At 36.8% G+C, this 22,794-nt stretch overlaps 1 protein-coding gene across 1 annotated transcript in view; it reads right to left on the bottom strand.

Moving 5' to 3' along the window:
* Positions 1–22,794, bottom strand: part of LOC132840416 (contactin-associated protein-like 2) — a 132,087-nt gene that overhangs the window by 69,031 nt on the left and 40,262 nt on the right. Inside the window, exons 4-8 of the mRNA XM_060862050.1 lie at positions 18,137–18,284; positions 16,871–17,074; positions 16,552–16,736; positions 12,661–12,804; positions 10,451–10,709 (exon numbers count right to left, since the gene is read on the bottom strand). Coding sequence (XP_060718033.1) covers positions 10,451–10,709; positions 12,661–12,804; positions 16,552–16,736; positions 16,871–17,074; positions 18,137–18,284 — 940 coding nt within the window. The remainder of the gene's footprint in view (positions 1–10,450; positions 10,710–12,660; positions 12,805–16,551; positions 16,737–16,870; positions 17,075–18,136; positions 18,285–22,794) is intronic.

The following is a 22,794-nucleotide window of genomic DNA, read 5'->3' as shown; positions in this document are numbered from 1 at the left end:
CGGTCCAAAGACATGCATGGTAGGTTGATTGGCATCTCTGGAAAATTGTCCGTAGTGTGTGATTGCATGAGTGAATGAGTGTGTGTGTGCCCTGCGATGGGTTGGCACTCCGTCCAGGGTGTATCCTGCCTTGATGCCCGATGACACCTGAGATAGGCACAGGCTCCTCGTGACCTGAGGTAGTTCGGATAAGCGGTAGAAGGAGAGTGAGTGAATTGAATTGAATATACATCCATCTACAGTATTTCTTCTGTCTGTTTGTTTATCCTTCTATTTTTCTATTCATTCATTTATACATATACTATACTAATCCCTCTCACCCATCCATCCATCCATCCATCCATCCATTTATCCATCTATCCATTTATACATCTATTCATAGATATTTAGCACATTTATTTAGCATATATACACTTGTGTATTAGCAGCAGGTTTTACATCCATCTATCTCATCCGTCCATCCATCCATACTTCCATCCTACAGTACTATTCATAGATATAGACATTCAATCCCTCTCATCCATTCATCTTTCCCTCCATTCACCCATCCATCTATACATCGTCCATACTACCATTCTACTTCTCATAGTAGCTCCCAAACTCTGGAATAGTCTTCCTGATAGTGTTCGGAGCTCAGACACACTTTCCCAGTTCAAAAGCAGATTAAAAACTCATCTCTTTAGTCAGGCGTACACATAATACATCCCATAATATTGTGCACTATTACATTAGACTTGCACATTTTTATGAACAGCAGATATATCAGCAGATATATTAATCCCTCTCCACCGCTTCTCTCTTTCTACCCATCCCGAGGCATCCAGACATTGTACCAGCTCCGATCGTCTTCTGTGCGATGAAGATCTCGGACCTCCACTGAGATGAGGCCGACTCTGTGAGAATCCTGAGACATCTACAGATCTACCAGCTCCAGTTGGACTCTGTGATACTAAGAGGAGATCTGAACTCCATGTGATCCTTACACCAATACAACATTTGTTTGACTGTATATTTGTAATCACACCCTCTAGTGTCACCCATATGAAGATGGGCTCCCCTTTGAGTCTGGTTCTGCTCAAGGTTTCTTCCTTACCAATTTAAGGGAGTTTTTCCTTGCCACTGCTGCCTGAGTCACCTCAGACTTGCTCACTGGGGATAAATACATATACATACATACATACATACATACATACATACATACTGTACATACATACATACATACATACATACAAACATACTGTGAACTATATATATCTTGAATTTTTATTATATTAATTCTTTATACTTTTCCTTATGTTTACCTTCTGCTCTATGTTTATGTTCTGTAAAGCTGCTTTGAGACAATGTCCATTGTAAAAAGCGCAAATAAACTTGAATTGAATTGAATTGAACTGAATTGAATTCATAGATATATACATTAAATCCCTCTCATGCCTCCATCCATCCATGGGACTCCTGGAAGAACACCCTGGACATGATTCCAACCCATTGCAGGATACACACACACATAGTGTGGACAATTTAGAGATGCCAATCAGCCTACAAAGCATGTTTTTGGAACTGAGGAGACACAATTTCCACACACACAAGGTTGAGACAGAGAACCGAACCCCCAACCATGGAGGTGCAAAGCCACTAAGCCACCGTGCCCCCTTATTTAATATCATTCTGTTCAACTGTATTCAATGAACACTGCAGGTGTTGCTGTTCTTTTCACATTAAGATGTACATGCACATGTTAAGAAAGCCATTAATGTTTTTTTTTTTTTCAAATTTTTGCCCTAGATTGCACATTTATACCAGCTGGCTCATATTCCACCTCATTACAGCCCATCTGAGACTCTGTGATAACTTCCCACTTCACCAATTAATTAAGAAGAGGTGAACCGTGTTAACACCGAGTGGGCAACTTGAACTCTGACATATTAACCAGGGCTAATCACTAATCCTCCTGCATAATTACAGCCACTTTCTCAAGACGACCTTTAACTCCTCAGGTCCTTAAACACACAGCGGGAGGACATTATGTAAAGGACATTTTAAAAGGACATTTTCCCACAAGCAAAGCCTCAAAAAGCTTTTGAAAATAAGTAATCAATGGAAGTGAGAGCACCTGAGGCCATTTTTCATTGAGTTACAACCGGAATTTGACTTTTAGAGAAGAGCAGGAGGTTTCAAATTCAGTAAAAGGTATCGAAAACAATTAAGCCGCGTTCACACTGCAAGTCTTAATGCTCAATTCGGATATTTTGCTCAGATCTGATTTTTTTGTTTGGCTGTTCATATTACCTTTTAAAATGTGGCCTATATCAGATACCAGTGTGAACTGTTTGCTGTTTCGAACTGACCCGCATGCACAAACGAACAATAACAATGACGTCACACGCAGCACGCCGTTGCGCTATAGTTAGCGAGATTATGGAGGAAGTAAGCATTTTCGCTTTCCTTTCTAAATGTTTGTGTAATGGCAGCACAGAGACGCAGTGTTTTGAAAATTTTCGGATGTCGAGGGCAACTTTTGATTATTTGATCCATTTTGTAGGCGTAGTCACGTTTGTGTGCGTACTCGCTGGCGCATAATTGTGACGAATGTCGATGTAGATTGACTTAAAAGTCGCATCAAATCCGCCTTGGTTGTTCACACTGCGGCCACATTGGAAAAAATCAGATTCTGATTCAGGACCACATATGGAAGTGGTCTGAATCTGATTTGAAAAAATCAGATCTGGGCTAGATTTGAGTGTTCACACTACACCTGAAGAAGTCTGACCTGGTCACTTCACCCCAAAAAAATCAGATTTGGGCCACTTTTACCTGCAGTGTGAACGGAGCTTAAGTCTTTCCTGTTCTCCTGTTTATCGTGAAACCAACAGACACTAAGCTGTGATTAATGAGCATCACTACCAGTGATTATATGTTTAAGAAACCAGGAAAACACATTTTCAGATGCTTCTTTTAATGAAGAATTTCTTGGCATGACGAATAAATCACAGAAATTCTCATTCTTTTAAAAAATGAATAGCAGCCTATTTACTGATACACAAGCTACCCTGGAATAATGTTTAACATAATTCTATTGCAAGAATAGAATTTAATACGGAGGCTGAAAACTAAGTTGCATTTTTATTACATAAAGGTCACATTAAATATTTCTTTTGTTTCCGTGTTGTTGTCATGGTTATGCTCAAATTGGAACTTGGACTATATTACCCATCAGCCTCTTGCACATCACATGACCTTGTGTCTTCCACTAATCAGTACCCCTACTTATGTTTAGTTTCGGTCTGTGTTATATGGTCATGCTTCTGCTGATGTTGTTTGTTGTCTGTATGTTTTGCTCTTTTCCTTTATTTACTCATTGTATATATTTTCCTTTACACCTTATAAAATAAAGATCTGCAGAATCTGCCGCCTCTACAATTCCCTGACAGTCGTCTTTGGTACATATCATGCTTCTTTCTTTAATTTGAGCTTTTTAGATGTACAATTTGCCTTTAAAACATATTGAGTTAGAAATCTCAGAGGTGTCTAGGGGAAGTCGTGGCCTAATGGTTAGAGAGTTTGACTCCTAACCCTAAGGTTGTGGGTTCGAGTCTTGGGGCGGCAATACCACTACTGAGGTGCCCTTGAGCAAGGCACTGAACCCCCCCAACTGCTCCCCAGGTGCCGCAGCATAAATTGCTTCCCACTGCTCCGGGTGTGTGTTCATGTTGTGTGTGTGTTCACTGCTGTGTGTGTGCACTTTGGATGGGTTAAATGCAGAGAACGAATTCTGAGTATGGGTCACCGTACTTAGCTGTATGTCACGTCACTTTGGACTGTAGTGTCCATGAACAAATCTGCAAATCTGCAAATCCAGCTCTCCAACAGTGAGCCATTCTTCATAGTATTAACAAGAAAAACTTCATGTTAAAACTAGAATTAATATTAAATTAAATTAAATAATCACACTCTCTTGTGTAGGGGGCATGGTGGCTTAGTGGTTAGCACGTTTGCCTCACACCTCCAGGGTTGGGGGTTCAATTCCCGCCTCCGCCTTGTGTGTGTGGAGTTTGCATGTTCTCCCCGTGCCTTGGGGGTTTCCTCCGGGTACTCCGGTTTCCTTCCCTGGTCCAAAGACATGCATGGTAGGTTGATTGGCATCTCTGGAAAATTGTCCGTAGTGTGTGATTGCGTGAGTGAATGAGAGTGTGTGTGTGCCCTGCGATGGGTTGGCACTCCGTCCAGGGTGTATCCTGCCTTGATGCCCGATGACACCTGAGATAGTCACAGGCTCCCCGTGACCGAGGTAGTTCGGATAAGCGGTAGAAAATGAGTGACTCTCTTGTGTCGCCCATACAAGGTTGAGTCTGGTTCCTCTAAAGGTTTTTTCCTAATATCATCTCAGAAATGTTAATTTTGCAAAATTTTTAAATTTATACTTTATATCCTGAACTTATATACATATTTCTGTAAAGCTATTTTTATTTGAAGCTTTTGGATTCAACGGGAAATATACTCAAACCTAATATAAAAATATCCACATTATTCAAGCCGGTACTGAATGTTTTATGTGGATTTATTAGTATGTCAGTTTACACCTAAGGAAATTTCTTTCTTTATAAAATAATACTTCATCAGACACCACAGAGATGGATACAATCACATTCAAATTCATATAATAAATCCTAATAGCAGTGTGAACAGGCTCTTTATCTTTTGACCTTGTATGGATTTTTTTTTTGCTGAATCTGTATTTTAAGGCGGAATCTGCAGACTTCAGGGACGAGAGATGAAATTCTGGGTGTTTATGAGGCATAGAGAATGAATAAATGGCAGACTGTACAGGTTATAGCATTACAGGACAAAAGCACAGAAGGTTATTTAACATTAAAGAAGGCCATTGGAGAATGTTACTCAGGGCTTTGATAAAAACACTGGATTGTGAGGCTGGTCAAGTATCAGCTGGTGTTTAGAACCATTCAGTTTGCCTGTGTTCAAGTTTATGTCTTAAATTGTTTATACGTTCAGCTCATTAAAAAAAAAAAAAGGTCAGCTTTATTGTACTGCTGATGTATGAGTCTAACTGTGTACGCAATTATCAAGATTTGTTAACATTGAGCCTTTAAACCCTGAAGACCATTTCAGACATTTCGGAAGACCAATCGCACCTAACATTTAAACTCTTTTTATTTAAAAATGTACATTTGCACCTGTATTGTTTATGTCCATGTGACACGACGGCGATGGCGTAGCACGATTGAGCAGACCCAAGTGCAGGGATAAAGACGTACCATGGTTTATTTGATGAGAACATACCCAAATGTCACTTAATTAAACAAGAGATGGCACTAAACAAAATGAGAGCACTTGATAACTACGTAACATGGCTAAAACAAACACAATCAAGATTACTCAGAACATAGAAACAGAACATTAAATGTGACAGCACACAACGGCAAACATGGTGCATTTTGTGAACGATGACTCAACAAACAAATGACACAAGAGTAGGGGTATAAATAACAAGGCACATTAGGAGCAATGGGAACCAGATGAACTCATACAGTACAAGACATAATCACATAAAGATAAACAACAATACATCTGTCAGCGGCCCCCGGTGCTCTGGCAGGACATTTTAGAGTCCCCCCAGTCCCAGTTTAGAGACAATGAAGAGCATTTTCTTTGCCATGTCACACTTCACAGTGGAGGTTAATGGATCATATGAAAGTAGACACTCAAAAGTTTTAAGAGGTTTTGGTAGGTTTTAGATTCATTTCATAAAAAAGTTCAGAAAAAATCAAAATGGCTGGATTTTTTTTCACACAAATGTCTCTAATTCTATAGTAAATGGTGGTTTAAACCCCATTTCTGCTCCACATGATGCCGCAAGTGCTTATTCAGAAGTATCTAAAATTTGAAGTTGTTTATCTTTAACTACAAAAAATTCTGGTTAAGGTTATCTACAGAGGGAAAAATTGAAACTGAAAAATCACACTGAAAGCCAACAGAGTCCTGACTTATTTTATATCATACTTACACCTAGGAAATTATTCATTTCTTTATACTGATGACTTTTTGATTTGTTTTTTGAGTTTGTTCATGCTATTATCCAATCAAATCATGCAGATACGAGTCAAGAGCCTCAGTTAAAGTCCACACCATGCATCAGAATAAAGAATAAAATGTGATCTAATGAATGTTAGTGGCAAATAATGCTACAGGAAGGCTACGAAAACCCAAATAATAATCGGTCCTTATAATCATGGTGAGCAACAAAGCATCTCGTATCACAGTCTTGATGTAGATGGGCTATAAGAGCGGAAACAAACATCTTGTCAACCAACAATTCATTTGATTTTGTTGGTTGACAAGATGTGATGGTGTGTCATGAGAACCAATGCATCATGGTTGTGTTTCTGTTCACTTTGCTGAAGGTGACAAAAATGATTTGATATGATCAGAAGGTAGAAGTAAAATGGAGAACCAGAGGAAATTCCCAAAGACACATGGGAAACAAAAATGTAAATGCTTCATACTCAGGATGTCAATAAATGATTCTATAATGAAATGAAAAGTTACATTGAAATATAGAATTTTTTTATTTTTAAAACTGTCACTTTATCTGCATCAGTTTGGTGGAATAAAGTATTCACATTTGACCTTCTGAAGAAACTGTATTAAAAGAAAAAAAATAATAATAATAAAAAAATAATACAGTAGAGGTTCTGACTCTCGGCTAGACTCGGCTAAACTCTGATTATGAAGCTGTATGCTTTCAGGAAAATTGCTTGGGATATGAGGTCTCTCAGATCACTTCAGGCGACCGAATATTTAGCGCCAAAGCACCAAACTGAGTCAAATTCATAAAAGCCGGAGGCCTTTATTTATTCAGAGAAGGGTGAAACCGTTTTTGGATAAAGCACTGGGAAAAGCAATAGGCAGATCTCATTATCTTTCTCCACAAATCTTCACATGCCTCGAAGGCATCGGTCCCTGAATTGCAACAGAAAGCACACCAATGTGAAGAAAAACAAAATGCATCATGCGTAACAAAGACGAGGGTTTTCTTTTTTCATGCCGTTGCATTTATACTGCGGAACAAAGCCATCAGGGATCAGTGTGATTAGTCAACCTGTCCCACTTCACTGTTATTGCTCTGCAGAGACAGATTTCAGTGGAAAATGTCAGTGGCCATGTCAGTTTAGTTTTGTAATTGAATATCCAGCAAAGCCATCCGTTCTTACTTCTTATTAGTTTTGCTCAAGGGGGAAAAAAGAAACATGCAAAGGTAATGTAATGCAAAGGCATTAAATGATACAGAATTCTAAGCATCAACACATTATTAATATTAATGCACATGCACAGTAGTTTACAGGAAATTAGTGTTTAGAAATATGCCATGTTTTATCTGTAGTTGTAAGATTGGTGCGTTTAATCTGACCTGCAAAAACATTTACACACAACTCAAGGAGGATGAAATCTTGCAGAGTTTTGAAAATTAATAAAACGTCTTACAATTATACATCCAAGCTAAAAAAAAAAAAAATGCCTGCAGAGTAAAGAGCAAAACCCTGCTGTGACTTGCCATGAATAAATCAAATTTTAATTTTCGACTGACGGAAAAGGCTTGTTGTATTCTTGGATTTCACATCGTTTTAATTGATGTGTGGGCAAGATCTCAGTTGAACGCTAACTACTGTAATTTTAGTATATAATGTTAAAAGATTAGCACGATCATTTAAATAATAAATGTATTTAGTATTCATTTGTGTACTAAATGTATTTAGTATTCATTTGTGAGACTTTGCATGTGAGTCAATAAGGATAAATCTAATAGAAATGTATAGAAGTTTCTGAATTAGAGTAAACTTACCAGATTCAGAAACTTCTATACATTTCTATTAGATTTATCCTTATTGACTCACATGCAAAGTCTCACAAATGCCTCAGAGTATCATGGAGCAAACTCAGCGATCCCGTTAATACCAATCTGTGTTATAACACGAGTCGGTCTCGAGTTTTCCTTGATATAACAAAGTGATAAAACAGTCCATAGAGTGCATTAAGGTTAACAAAGTTAACTCGATTAGTTTTGCATGGGAAGGTTAATAGTAGGAAATTATCTGGTATACCTGTGAGAATTTAACCTCGTCAATTTAACCCTTGTATGTTGTTCGGATCTGTGGGACCCATATTCATAAACATCAATAGTTTTGTAAAACTTTGCTTCCTTGTAAATTTGTTGATTTTTTCCCACTCATAACTTGATTAAATTTGATTTTCTTTTTTTATTACATTTTATTAAAAAACAGCAAAAAACGAGTAGCACCTTCATTAAAAAATGTGATGTAATAAAGGTAAAGGGCAAATATTAACCATATATGCTGTCTATATTGCTTGTAATTGGGATGAAGTAAACATCTGTAGAGTATTTTAATATAAAATTTTTGATTGTGTTGAATTAAAAACCTAAAAATGCAGCGGGTCGACCAGACCCACGAACACTGGCTGAGTAACAAACATACGAACAACATACAAGGGTTAATCTGTCGTGTCAGTACTTTTGAATATATTGTTATGAATATACTGTATACTTTATATATGTTGAATATATTGAATATAAAGTCACTTTATTTTGAATGTATAATCTTCTGGTCATTTAGGATTCAGACTTTTGCGTGCTATCTACTTAAATCAACTTGTACTAGAATTGTGTTATTTAGATTTTGTTATATTGTATAGCATTGTTGATCCTATAGTGTTTGTCTATGCTTATTTTTCTCAGCTTGAAAAAACAACAATCCTGAACAGAGTTTTTGGTTGACGGTATCCTAAGTCTGTAACCTAGTGAACAAGTGTTAATGTATTCATCGATCGAGACGTCAAAGCGATTTTGTATTTCACTCTTGATAAGATCGTCTACCAAATGGCGGTAATGTAATGTTTACATGCTTACCGTTTACAAACTGTTTACATGCTGTTTTGCACACTTTTTTACTTTTTTGCTCTTTGCACACACTGTCTAACATTTCAGTCATTTTGCACATACTGTACATTTCAGTTGTTGCTGTTTTTGCACAATCTTATACACTATCTCAGGGACCTGCTGCTAAGAAACTGTGTTCATTCTAGTATTACTGCACGCAATATTGTCTGAACTTACAGTATTTACATATAGTATTGACACTGGTCGGTCGGCGCAGTTTTTTGTGTACTGTCTTTTGTGTATTGTCTTTTTTATATTTTTGTGTATTGTCTTGTAACCTTTTGTCCTGCACTGTCTTGTCTGTCTTGTCCTGCACTGTCTTGTCTGTCTTGTCCTGCACTGTTTGCACCAGTTGCACAGTTGCACTTTACAGTATGTGGCTAGGACCAACTTACTAAGTCCTAGCCCTGTCTTCGTTTTATGTAGCACCATGATCCTGGAGAAACGTTGTCTCATTTCACTGTGTACTGCAATAGCTATATATGGTTGAAATGACAATAAACGCTTCTTGACTTGACTTGACTTGTAAATGTAAATATAAATGTAAATATGTCTGTTCATGCACATATTTTACAGTCTGTAAAAATGACTATCAGAAGTAACCACAGGAAATACATAGATTTTCTGTATAGCAGTTATCCTACACAGGGATGTGGGGAACCAGCAGACCAGGAGTCTATTCCAGAGAACTCCAGGAAACAAGGCAGGACACCCTAGACAGAGTACCAACACATTGCATGACACACATCCAATCAGCCTACAGCACATGTATTTGGACTGGGGAAGGAAACCTGAGTGCCCGAAGGTAGCCCATAAAGCACCAAAAAAAAATGGACACTCCACAGACACAGGACAGAGGTGCAAATCAAACCCATTAGCCCTGGAGGTAAATGTGTTAATCACTAAGGCAGGCAGTGCCCTCAGGCAATCATATCCTGCCTCAGTGATTAACACATTGATTCACTTATTCACTTATAGCCCGAAGAAAAACTCAGTGTGGAGTTTGGTGAAAGTGTGGAGTTTATCCTGTGCAAATTGAGCAGAATTACTACACACATCCTTGGCAACAATGCTGAACAGATGCATGTCTGGAAATCTTATTCTATCTGAATGTGACTATGGGGAAGTGGTGGCTCAAGCAGTTAAGGCTCTGGGTTGTTGATTGCAGGCTTGAGGTTCAAGCCCCAGTACTGTCAAGCTACCACTGTTGAGCGCTTAATTAAACTCTTTTTACTCCAGGGGCGCTGTATCATGGCTGACCCTCTGCTTTACCAAGTTGGGAGATGCAAAGAAAGAATTTCACTTTGCTGTAATGTATATGTGACAAATAAAGGCTTCTATACTGCTTTAGAAGTGAAATGGTGTTTAATCAGCCTTGAGATTAAACAAGTTCCAACTTGTCTGGTGTGTAATTAAGACTGGTTTTGGATATTAGATAATAAGCTACATGAAAGCAGACAAGTTGTAACATAACCGTACCTGAGGTCATGTCTACACCCAGGTTCTTCTGCTGCTGGCTGCTGACGTGCGCCGTGACTTTTCCGTCTTTCAGAGTGAGCTCCAGCATGCCGTCAGCCAGCGCGCTGAACACCAGCAGGCCATTAGAGTTCCACGTGCGAAACTGGAAGCTCACAGACACCATGTTGTTCTCCGTTCTACCAGGCAGCTGCAGGAAACTCGTGGCGTTGAAGGAAACCGGAAAGGTGTGAGATTCCACACAGGAGAATGTCAAATTACGCTACGTGGAACAGAAAATCAGAAAAGCATTATTATAGTAGACGTGAGGCTAAAATCGTTTTAATGAGCTCTATTTATATGAATGGCAAACCTTGTCCCTGTAAAAGAAAAAAACGCAGACATCAAAATCTAATCAAGTTTTATGGCCTAATTCCCAAACGTATTGTTTCTTAATGCATATTTAAAACTACAGCGATGCGTTCGAATTCATTCCGAGGACTAAACCCTCAGAATGAATAGTGAGCAAATCAATGCATGAAATGCCTCTATTATGAGTTCACTGTGTCGTGGGATCTCTCATGCGGAACATACTGTAGGTTTACAGATCGCTCTCTGAAATTGCAGCTATAGCACAATTATAGTGTAGTGTAAAATAAATAAATAAATAAATAACTTAATAGCAAGAAGTCAAAACCTAGCACTTTCTTTCATACCAGCGGTGCTTTTTAAACGGCTGTTTCGGAACCTTAAAAGCACTTCAGCTCCGTTTTTAAAGAGAGCTTAATCAATCTCGTCACACTAAAATAAAAAAATATTATTCGGCCGTTGTGAGCATGTCATAAACACGGTGCCACCGCTAATGACTACATTCGACACCTTGGGTTTTGATGAATTTTAATGCAATTTGCCAACTACTGTATGAATAATTAGTCCATAGACTTTGAAAGAAGTTTGTCAAAATGCTAGCAGAAAAAAAAGAAAAGGCTTTCCCCCCCCAACCTATTCAACAAGCAAAAGTTTTGTTCATTAAAAACTTGTAATGTGTGTTCTTTGCCAACATTTCAGGCATGTCTAATTGATTTGTCACAATCCACAGCCTAAAGCGATTTGGTCAAATTTAAGCCAAGCTCGTTTAAATCTTATATTTCAAATCTGTTTAGCATAATAACGCTACAGAAAGAATATGCACTATTTTATTCTGTATATGAGGCAAAAAATATGGATTTTTATATCAAGTATGGGTTTGTGATTACACAATTCATTTATTCAAAGTTTTTATGCATCATGTAGATATATAGAACTATGCAGATGCAGGTGAAGAGCTTCAGTTAATATTCAGACATAAAGTGTGATATAGTAACATACACTAAGGGGTTTTTACACCTGGTCACTCCATACGTTTTCTATGAACAGATAGCTATCCGATGGTAAAAAGACTAGGTCTAAATGCCCTCTGAAACGTTTTCTAGACGGATATAAACCCGATTTTTCAAACCACTTCAGGTGGTGGTCTGGGATGCATTTCAGATGAATCTGGACAGGTGTAAATTAATGTGGCTGTTCAAGCCACATACGTCAGCGCTATACTCCTCCCAAACGGAAGTACGTCACTCGCAGGTGATCTTTCACCCAGGTGTCTCGTTGGATCTTAAAATGCGCTGCTGCCGCCATCGAAAATGCAGCAAACAGTAAACGCTGTTTTTTGTAGCATAACCGTCGTAACGAGTTTTTCTGTCTTCTTTTTGATTGCATTCTGAAAACCGCATACACCAAAGCGTGTTCCATTTCAGTTACCCCGGAAATGAGTTAAAAAATATTAGCATTTTGGGCGGGAGCAGTAAGATCAGATCGATATCCGATTCGGCAAGACGCATTTATGTGGCCTAATGTAAATGGAACGGTTTTAACAAATCAGATAGCTATCGGATCAGAGAAAACACATGAAGTGACCAGGTATAAAAAGGCCCTCAAATAACAACTCTTTACAGCCATGACGTGCAAAAAAGCACCTTAGTATGCTGAATTGTGAAGAACATGGGCTACAGAAGAAGACCACAGAAGTTATTGACTAGCACGAGTAGAACCTGGTGTGGTCTTTTGCTGCTGTAAAAGATCATCTGTGTCAAGATTTAGAATTTTGAGTTGCTTTTCTGTGCAATACGGTTGAATAAAGGGTCATCATAGCCTTATATGGTGTAGAGATGTGTTTAAAGGATGAGATTTGAACTCACAAAGCTGGACGTGTCTACTTTCTTCCTTCTAGCCAGGTTTGTAATGTTTTCACCGTTATAGTTGATACTCTCCATACAGCCTTTGAAATTTCTCCGGCCTACTGAGATGAGTTTTCCTGAGTACGGCATCCCTCCAAAACTTAACTGCAAAATGGAAATAAAGTGGAAAATGTTCAGTGTTTTTAACCCTTATTTATGAACTTGGATACAAAGAAATTTGTTCAAAAATCATTCACAAATGTATTTACAGAAGAAACTTAAAAAAAAAAAAAAAAAAGAATAAGTTCATTCAGTTTAATCATATGAGAGCTCTTGAGTTTGAGTTTAATGATATACTAATATAAATAAAAAGAAATCCACAAATTCATATTCAAAAGTTCTAGCTATTTAAATTACATACAAAAAGTAATGGCACCATATCAATGAAGAAGGCGTTTTGTCAATCAGCTGTGTCTTGAATGTTCTTAAATTCTCTCTGATTAGAAATTATCAACCTATGCATGTGAGTATGTAGTAATGCTAAGAACTTGCAGACTTTTTTTTTGTTTAGTTTACAAACACATTTACAGACTGCAAAATGATTCGAACTGGAACGGCAATAATAATAATAATAATAATAATAATAATAATAATAATAATAATATTAATAATAATAATAATAATAATAATAATAATAATAATAATAAGAAGAAGAAGAAGACGAAGAAGGAGAAGAGGAGGAAGAAGAAGAAGAAGAAGAAGAAGAAGAAGAAGAAGAAGAAGAAGAAGAATGTTTATACTGTCGTAATTGTCCTGTTCACTTTAATCTTCAAATGATGCATAAAGTTATTATGAAGTGATGCATTGTGTCGTGGATGTACTATTAGCCTCCTTGAATAAATTCCCAATGGATTCCCAAACTTTTTCAGTCATTCTCTTTAACTGGAAGCCATTTAAGTATTAATTATTACATTCCACAAAAGGTTAGGCCTATTGATTTAATAATTCATGGCGATGAGACTCATTTGTGGCCTAAAAATATTATGGGATGGCTCTAAATATGATCTGGCAGCTTCATTATATTTCTTCAAGGCCATAACTTACCAAAAAATAACCATCACGTCACCTTAACTTTTTTCACTCTATTATAGTAAGTGTCTAAGTTTGACATCTAAAGGCCAAACATCTCAGGCTGATTTTTGTATGCAGATCCAATTCATAATGAAAATATACTTCTTTTTAAACTGACATCATTCACCCAAACCACCACAAGTGTGTCTACCATTGATGTAATCTGAATCCTTGTAGTGTCAGAGCTTTGCTCAGTAGATCACGTGAGCACTCAATCCATTGCTTGCATATTTCCTAGCCGGAAATCAATTTTCTATACGTCCCACTAGTCAGGATGTTAATGTGCATTAATGCCGTGTGACACAATAATCCTGTCACGCATTCTTAACGTGGATTAATACCATGCTAAGAAGGGAAATACAATTTCCTGCAGCATCCCCTGTACAAAAACAGTAAGGCGTGATGATTTGAATGTGCCTTTGATTATGTTGCTGTGTCCTGGAGTGACACTGTAGCTTTTTGGCACGTCTGAGCCTTTGAGTGTGAACTGAATTCCTATATCCTTAGTGGATTGAGAAATAATTGCTTTGGTACATAAGTGTTCAACCCACTTGAACTTTTCAACTTGTAATAGTTTTGCAACCTGGAACTAAAATGGATTTTACTGCAATTTTAAGGCAAAAATCTTAAAAAAAAAAAAAAAAAACAGGAATATTGATGTTGACTGAGTATCACATGTTGCTGCACAACCACCTTCCCCCTTGTGAAGCATGATGGTGGTAGCATCATGATGTGGGAATGCTGTTTATCAACAGTGGCTGGGAAACTGTCTTGACAGAAAGAAGGATGCAGCCAATTGCAGGGCAATCCTAGAAGAACATCTGTTCTAGATGAGAAAGAGACTAGAGACTGGGGAAGTGGGTAACCTGCCAACAGGACCACAAGCTTAATCATGCTGCCAAAGCAATTCAAAACTAATAGCCTTAATGTTTTAGAATGTGCCAGTTAAATCCCAGATCTCGCTACAGGTCCAGAATCTGGGGCAAGAATTGAAAATTGCAGTTTACAAATGTTATCCATCCAGTCTGAAAGAGTTTGAGCAATTTTGGCAAAAATATTTGGCAAAAATATCTGGATTTAGATGTGTAAAGCTGAATAGAGACCTAATGTCCTAAAAGTCTTGCAGCTCAAACTGTAAGCACACATTTTCTCAAATTATTTGCAATAAATAATAAACTGTAGTAATCTCTAGTTAGCTCTCCTTCGGCTGAAGCTTACAAGGTTTTACTGGTAACATGTTTACACTATACTGTATAAGCATTTCATTATCAGTTATATACTCGTCGCTGTCGGACGGAAACCTCGTATGTCCAAATTTGGTCAATTTCATATTTTTTCACATATCGATCAAGTCTTGAAAATAGCTTGAGCGCAAATCTCATAACTCCATTGGACACTTCAACTGTCCACCTCTTCCTCACTCCGTGGGAAAGCTTCACGGCATATTTCTGCTCACTGAATGCTGAACATGTTCACTTAAAAAAAAAAAAAAAAATATATATATATATATATATATGGCTTAGTGGGTTAGTGGTTAGCACGTTCGCCTCACACCTCCAGGGTCGGGGTTCGATTCCCGCCTCCACCTTGTGTGTGTGGAGTTTGCATGTTCTCCCCGTGCCTCGGGGGTTTCCTCCGGGTACTCTGGTTTCCTCCCCCCGGTCCAAAGACATGCATGGTAGGTTGATTGGCATCTCTGGAAAATTGTCCCTAGTGTGTGATTGCGTGAGTGAATGAGTGTGTGTGTGTGTGTGTGCCCTGCGATGGGTTGGCACTCCGTCCAGGGCGTATCCTGCCTTGATGCCCGATGACGCCTGAGATAGGCACAGGCTCCCCGTGACCCGAGGTAGTTCGGATAAGCGGTAGAAGATGAATGAATGAATGAATGTTCAGCATCCAATGACTTTGTCATGTCACATTCTACAGAGGTGGTTAATGGTTTATATGTAAGTAAAATTTGTAGGTTTTCTTTATTAGTTTTGTTTTTACCAAGTCTACTAAAAAGATTTATTTTTTTTCATACAAAAGTTTCTATCTTCAAAGTGATATTTGATATTGTAACGTCAACCCCATTTCTATTGACCCCAGATGCCCCAATCGCTTGTTCATAATCATCTACAATTTGAAGGTGTTACCTTCTATCACTAAAATTGTGTATAATGTTATCAACAGAGGGAAAACAGAGGTCTCACACTGAAAGCCAATTGTGTCCTGACTCATTTAATATCAGACGTAATTTGATCAAGTTTATTAGTTTATACTGTTTGATAATGTCTTCCAGTGAACTGGTAAAAAGGGTTAAAATGGGTCTACCAAAGTACTGACCCTGGGGTCAACACAACACTTAAAAAAGGTGGTGAATACTTATGCAAATATATGGATTTACAGAAAATTTAATGAGCATACAGAATTAAGTTAACTACTATTCTATTTCACAACCAAATGCAATAGTTTATAAATAGTCTACTTTTTGAAAATACTAGTTTGTTTAAAGTTAGATGGTAAATTGTCCAAGAAATAAAGTAACAGTATGTTAATAAATCTACTTAAAAAAAAGAACGGTGTAACAAGATAAGTGTAGACCACCTGAGATATGCAGATCATGTGCAAATGATAAAGTTGTGTTGATGGTATTGTGCTTAAATAAATTCTATAATGTTATATTATATCATAGAGAACACCTGGTGGATGAGTGAAGTTATTATGTCCACATACTCAGCAGTTAAATAAAAGGATTCCTTTTGTTATAGTAAATGCTAATGAAAAGTCATTAATCCTTGCCTCGTAATCAAGGTCGAGGTGATCAAACTCGCCGTTGGTGCGAAAGTGCTGCGTGTTCTGATCCAGGGTGAAGTTAACGTTTCTCCTGTGGCGCTCGATCACCACCGAGTGCCAGTGATGGTCATCCAGCAGGCTACCGCTGCTCACCGATGTGTGACCCAGGATGGAGCCATACTGGTTGCTGCCTGTGTTTCAGAATAACACAAAAGCAGTGTTTACAAATACACACACACACAGATGTGGATTAGGAAAACCTGGTATGAATAATACGATTTAAACTTTTGTAGCAAGATCAGAAGGGATGAGTAAAAACACACACCGAGGTTTATCTGGAGCACCAGTTTTCCTCTCCTCAGCTCCAGCGTGATGTAATCACCCTGCTGACCTTCGCCATGCAGGATCACCCCATCACTTTCAGCCGTCTTAAACTTCAGTGCTATCACGTCCTTTAGGATCTTCATCTTCTTCATCTTGAAACGGTAGGAGATCACACCCTGGCCGTCAAAGTTAATCACATCGGCCCCTGAGGAACCAGAAAGAGAGAGATAAAGAGGCAGGGATGGCTGAAGGCATGAGTCGCTAAGACACCAAGTTAAAAAAAGCAGTTCTTTAGGAAAAGAAATAATATATACTGCATTAGAGTTTTGGGTGTTTTGGGTTATTCTATAAAGTTGTGAGAAATTTGTAATCTAAAATTTTTATTTAAAGTAAAGAATGTGCAATTTATTGAAATAAAGACAAATATATGAAATGAAAACAAAGCAAAATAAAGATGTTAGAGTATATTTTGTCCATATTTACAGTGAGGGAAAATAAGTATTCAGACACATTAGTCTTTGTTAGGTAAAATAGCTCCGTACACACACACACTCACACACACACACACACACACACACACACACACACACACACACACACACTACATACAAATTATTATATTAAAAAACATAACAAAATGAAATACAACAAAAAAAATAAGCATAATATATAATAAGAGAACTTTTTTGTATTTTATGTTTTTTTAACATAAAAATTATTTATAATATTTATGCTCTTTATACTAATATTTAATAGTAATATTTAAATAGAAACTTGCTTTTGAAAAAAAAAAATTCATCATTTTTCTTATCACCCTGGAGTGAAACTGAGGCTATTGATGTATTAAAAAAAATGTAGCAGCATAAAATTTGTATATTTAAAGACATCTTCGCAACATACACACACACACACACACACACTTTGCACTTCATCAGGAAGACCGGTACACCTGCACATTAATGCAGTTATCTAATCAGCCAATCATGTGTCTGCAGCAAAGTACATACAATCAAGCAGCTACAGGAGAAGATCTTCAGTTACTGCTCATGTCAAACAGTCATGTCAAAAAGTGTGATCTCTGTGACGTTAACCTTGACATGGTTGTGGTACCGGATGAGCTGATTTTCATTCCTGTCAATTAATTTAACTGTGTAATTAATCTAAATGTTTTAGAATCAGTTTGCCAAAAAAAAACAAAAAAAACAAAAAACAAGAAGAATGATTTGTTAGTGTGTCTGTGTGTGTTTGTGTGTGTGAGTGAACTCACAGTATGAGCAGCCATAGATCTCTATCCTCAGGCCTATTCGCCCCTCTTCACTCCAGTCCAGAGGGATAAAGCACAGAAACCTGGCCACGACGCTGTGCTGAAGATTGTGGCGTACCACACTCTCTGTGTTGGAGTTTCCTGTAAATGTCTGCAGATAAAGAGGCAAAAACATCTGTTTTATGACACTCATTTACATATAAATTGCTGATAGCGTTCTTATCCAAAAGCCAGACATGGTAATAGGTGGGGAAAGTTTTTCCGTCAGCCGTTATTGATTTTATCGGTTATTACAGGGGTTGATTCCTTCCTCCCACATCCTCCAGACAACAGTCTTGAAAGCAAAGACAATGATGAGTATTATTTTTAATGAAGTGGGTTTTTTTTTAAACGCAGATGTAATTAGTGGGTCAGAAGTGAAGCTACATTAGCGCTATCTAGATGTATTTAGCATTTGGTGTAATGAAGCATCTTCACCTTTGTGAGAGGATGAAGAAAGATTGAGAAGCATTCATTAACAGATGGGCCTGTGTTTTGACAGCGAGCCAGCTGTATCTATCACAGGCCACACGTTTTTTGTTTTTTTTTGTTTGTTTGTTTCGTTCAATCCTGAAAGTGCCAACAAATCTCACTAAGGCAATGCAGTGTGAATTAGTAGCCAAGAAACAAAGCCTTGAAGCCTTCGAAATAAATAAATAAATAAATAGATAAATAAATACTGCAGTTATTAACACAAAAATCTCTTTTGTATGTAATTTTGTTCCATTATTTCTTTAAAAAAAATAAATGTTATCACTGAAAAAAAAGGAATGAAAATCCAGAGATTTGTTTTCTTTGTTATAATACAATTTTGCTTTATATAAATTAGGCCAACCCTCAACACAATGCCGCCACCACCATGCTTCGGTATAAGACGGTATTCTGAGGGTGTTGAGTTTTTCTGCCAAATTTTTGGTTTCATCAATGAAAAGAACACTTTTCTACATTTTCCTGAATATCTGTGGACATTCATGACGTGTATTCCTGCGCATCAAAACAAACCTCCACATCCTTCCAGTGAGCAATATATTGTAGAGAATTTCTTTCTTAAATTATGAAATCTACAAAAGTCAGAACAGGCATCTCTTTTGCCTGGAGAAAAGAAAATAAAGTACAGTATTTAGGACATTATTATCTTCTGACAGAGAAAGTTTGGCATCTTCCTCCACTTTCTATTCACTCAGGAGCTTTCTTCTTTCAGATTAAGACAGGACTCTCTGTGAGACAGCGACAGAAGAAGATATAGAGAGATAATGAGAGAGAAGTCAGTGAGAGACGGAGGGGGAGAGAAAGCTCGGCAGTGAATAGATGTGAAACTCCGATGTAGGAGGTGTACTATAGGCGCAATGTTCTGTATAGGTTAAGAAAAACAGCAAACAAAACCAAAAATAAATAAATAACAGCTTGAAAGTAAGGCACATTTTCTACTATTTTTTTTACTACACTATCAACTCTGATGATTTCCAACACAAAGACACATACTGAAGCAAAGGAATGAAAATGAATGGTGAAAATACGAACAGGTTTAAATGAGGTCATTAAAGGAAACCTCACGTCATTGATTTTGTCTTTCAGAAATGTATCAGATAAATAACTGTTAAAGTGTTAATTCCTCAGAGAGTGTAAATGAAATATGTCACTTGTTGTAGGAGTCGTTTTAAACATAGGATAAAGATGATATTAGATTAGATTAGATTCAATTTTATTGTCATTGTTCAAGGTACATGTACAGAGCCAATGACAATGATAGCATTAACAATGCAATGGCGAGTTTCTTAAATATATGCAGGTGGAAAATGCCTTTGGATATAATATCATCCTTAAGTGGATGGATCTATTTCTTATTTATTTATTTTTGTTGCAAAGATGTCTAATGTTTTGAGGTATAGGTGATAGTGAGATGAATAATTCCATCTTATTGACACCTTTTCTGTGAGAATTCTGTTCTTTTTAAGCCCTGTGGTTGCTTATTATGAGGAGTGAAATGCACTACTATAAATTGCTTCATTTGTTATCGGCAAATTATGGACAACACTTTGAGAAATTGCAAGTCACCAGTGAACAAAGTAATGAGGTTGGAGAGGTATCTGATACCCGCTGATAGCTCATGTGATAGCTTATCTAATATCGGATCGTCTTCTGATCAATCTTACACGAATACATCACTACAGAAAGGACATGAACAGAAAAGAGAGAGAGAGAGAGAGAGAGAGAGAGAGAGAGAGAGAGAGAGAGAGAGAGGGAGAGAGAGAGAGAGAATTAATTTTATATATAGTTACACTAAAAAGACTACGGCCCATGACCAGATAATTTGGGATTGGAGCGTCTTCACCTTCAAGCACTCAAAAAGCTAATTCACCCTAATTACAGCATAATGCTAATAATGAGCTATGCATATAAAAGACTATGTAAATACTTTAGATTATTCATCAGTCTTTCTCTGGCACATTGTATCTACAGAAGTGAATATTAAAACACGACTGCAGGAACCTACTATGCAGTGCTTTGTTGTGTTGTCGTGAAAGGGACCGTAATGAGCAGAAGGCTTTTACAGACCAACTGTTGCTTTATTGTAGCCAGCTAGATCTGTGATGAACCTCAGTGACTCTCAGCTTTAGTAAAAAATAGTATTATGAAACCTGTCTAGTGGGTGAATGCGGGACACGAGAATCACAATCTGTGTCCAAAGCAGGAATCGAAACAAAGATAAACAACATTTAACTCTTTTAAAGTAACACTCAAAGCACAATATAAACAGATAAACAAATCAATGACTAACATAGAACAGGTGAACACAATAGGACAACAAACTGAAAGGACAACAGCAGAGATGGAACCAAAAGAGTAGCAAAGACACACGGCAATGTGAACAAATGTAGGTTTCTACTGAACTGTGATGGTGGACCAATATGAGAAAATATCATGACCTGAAGATATATCACAGAAATTATGTATCACAGTATATTGATATAGTAACAAATATACTTTGCAAATAAATTGTTAAAAAAAGAAACAAGAAAACATTAATTAGTCATTATATATAATAAAATAATAATAATAATAATAATAATAATAATAATAATAATAATAATAATAATAATAATAACGTTTTACAATATTAAAGAAAAAAATATTTTTATATAATAAAATTCCATTAAATTCAAATGTATTTGTACAGCACTTTTAACAATGGAAATATTTTGGAACAATGCAAATATTTCAAAAAGTACAAAAAGGTTAAGATTATATAAAGATTTATACAAAGATTCAAAATTAATATAAGATTAATATTTTATTTGTCCCCAATGATCAAGTCTGAGGTGACTGAGGTGACTGTGATGAGGAAAAACATACGTAGATGGAAGAGAAAGAAACCTTGAGAGGAACCAGACTCAAAAGGGAACCTCATCCTCATTTGGGTGACACTGGAGGGTGCGATTATAAATCAAAATAATCTTGTAACAAATAAATAATATTCATCTGTAAAATAAAATATACTTATAATAAAATATATAAACATATGAAATTACAGAAGGATAGAAAGCACAAAATGGGTTGGTGTGAACCTTGAGAAACTGCAAAAATACAATTTGCAGCAGTAAATAGGCAACAGACGTCGAATGTCTTACGTCCTCAACTTTGACACCTGATGTTACCTCCAAGCACAAATGAAAAGGTAACAGAGCCAACTCGAGCTCCATTTTTCATCCGCCATAGCGACACTGACACTGGAATTATGTCGGCGGCCAACACACATTGTGTTCAACAGCGTGTAATTCTTAGGAGCTGTTCATCACAGCAGTAAAGCACAAAATAAAACTCAGAATGAATTATGACAGTTTGTCATTTTTGTGATAAATGGAATAAAACTGGGATGTTGTACAAACAGGCACATAGTCTTGAAGATAATACAAAATGGCACTCTTGATAACAAGAATGCATAAGGCAAAAAAAAAAAAAAAAAAATCTAAACAAACAAATCTGCACATATAAAACTGTATGAAACCAAAATATAATTAGATGTATTAAATACTAGACTCTGAATAGTGACATGTGAAGATCTAATTAGCTCTATTAGCTCTATTAGCCCGGCTATTTTTTTTTCTCTTATTACTTATCATTTTTTAGACCCATCTGTCATCTGTCTATCAGAAATAATTGTGTTCTGAAATTTCTTAACTCTTTTTACCAGAAGTCAAAAAATTGGAATCTGCGCCTGTTTTTATTGTGTCCATGTTCAGCACTGAATATTTTCATGTTGGTTAATAGCTTATATGATAGTAGACACTCAGGAATTTAAGAATTTGTAGTTATTCATAAGTATTTCTCTTTTAAGCTAGCCTACGAAAGGCAATATATTCATAGAAAAATTCCGAAAAACAAAACAAAACAAAAAAACAGTAAAACGTGAAATCAAACCCATAAAACTTGTTCAGAAACATAGAAAATATAAAGGTGTTATCTTCAACCACTACAATTCTGTGTAAGGATTTCCCAACAGAGGAAATTATCATTTTATGATTTATCAGATTTGTGGTGATAAAATACTTCATTTGTTTATACTAATTAAAAATCCCATTGAAATCTAAACTGATTTCCATTCCGTTCACTGAACCGGAACA

The sequence above is a fragment of the Tachysurus vachellii genome, chromosome 25 (assembly GCF_030014155.1).
Source record: "Tachysurus vachellii isolate PV-2020 chromosome 25, HZAU_Pvac_v1, whole genome shotgun sequence".
Taxonomy (NCBI): Eukaryota; Metazoa; Chordata; class Actinopteri; order Siluriformes; family Bagridae; genus Tachysurus; species Tachysurus vachellii.
Note: the sequence above shows the minus strand (reverse complement) of the source record. Positions and strands in the feature narration are given on the sequence as shown.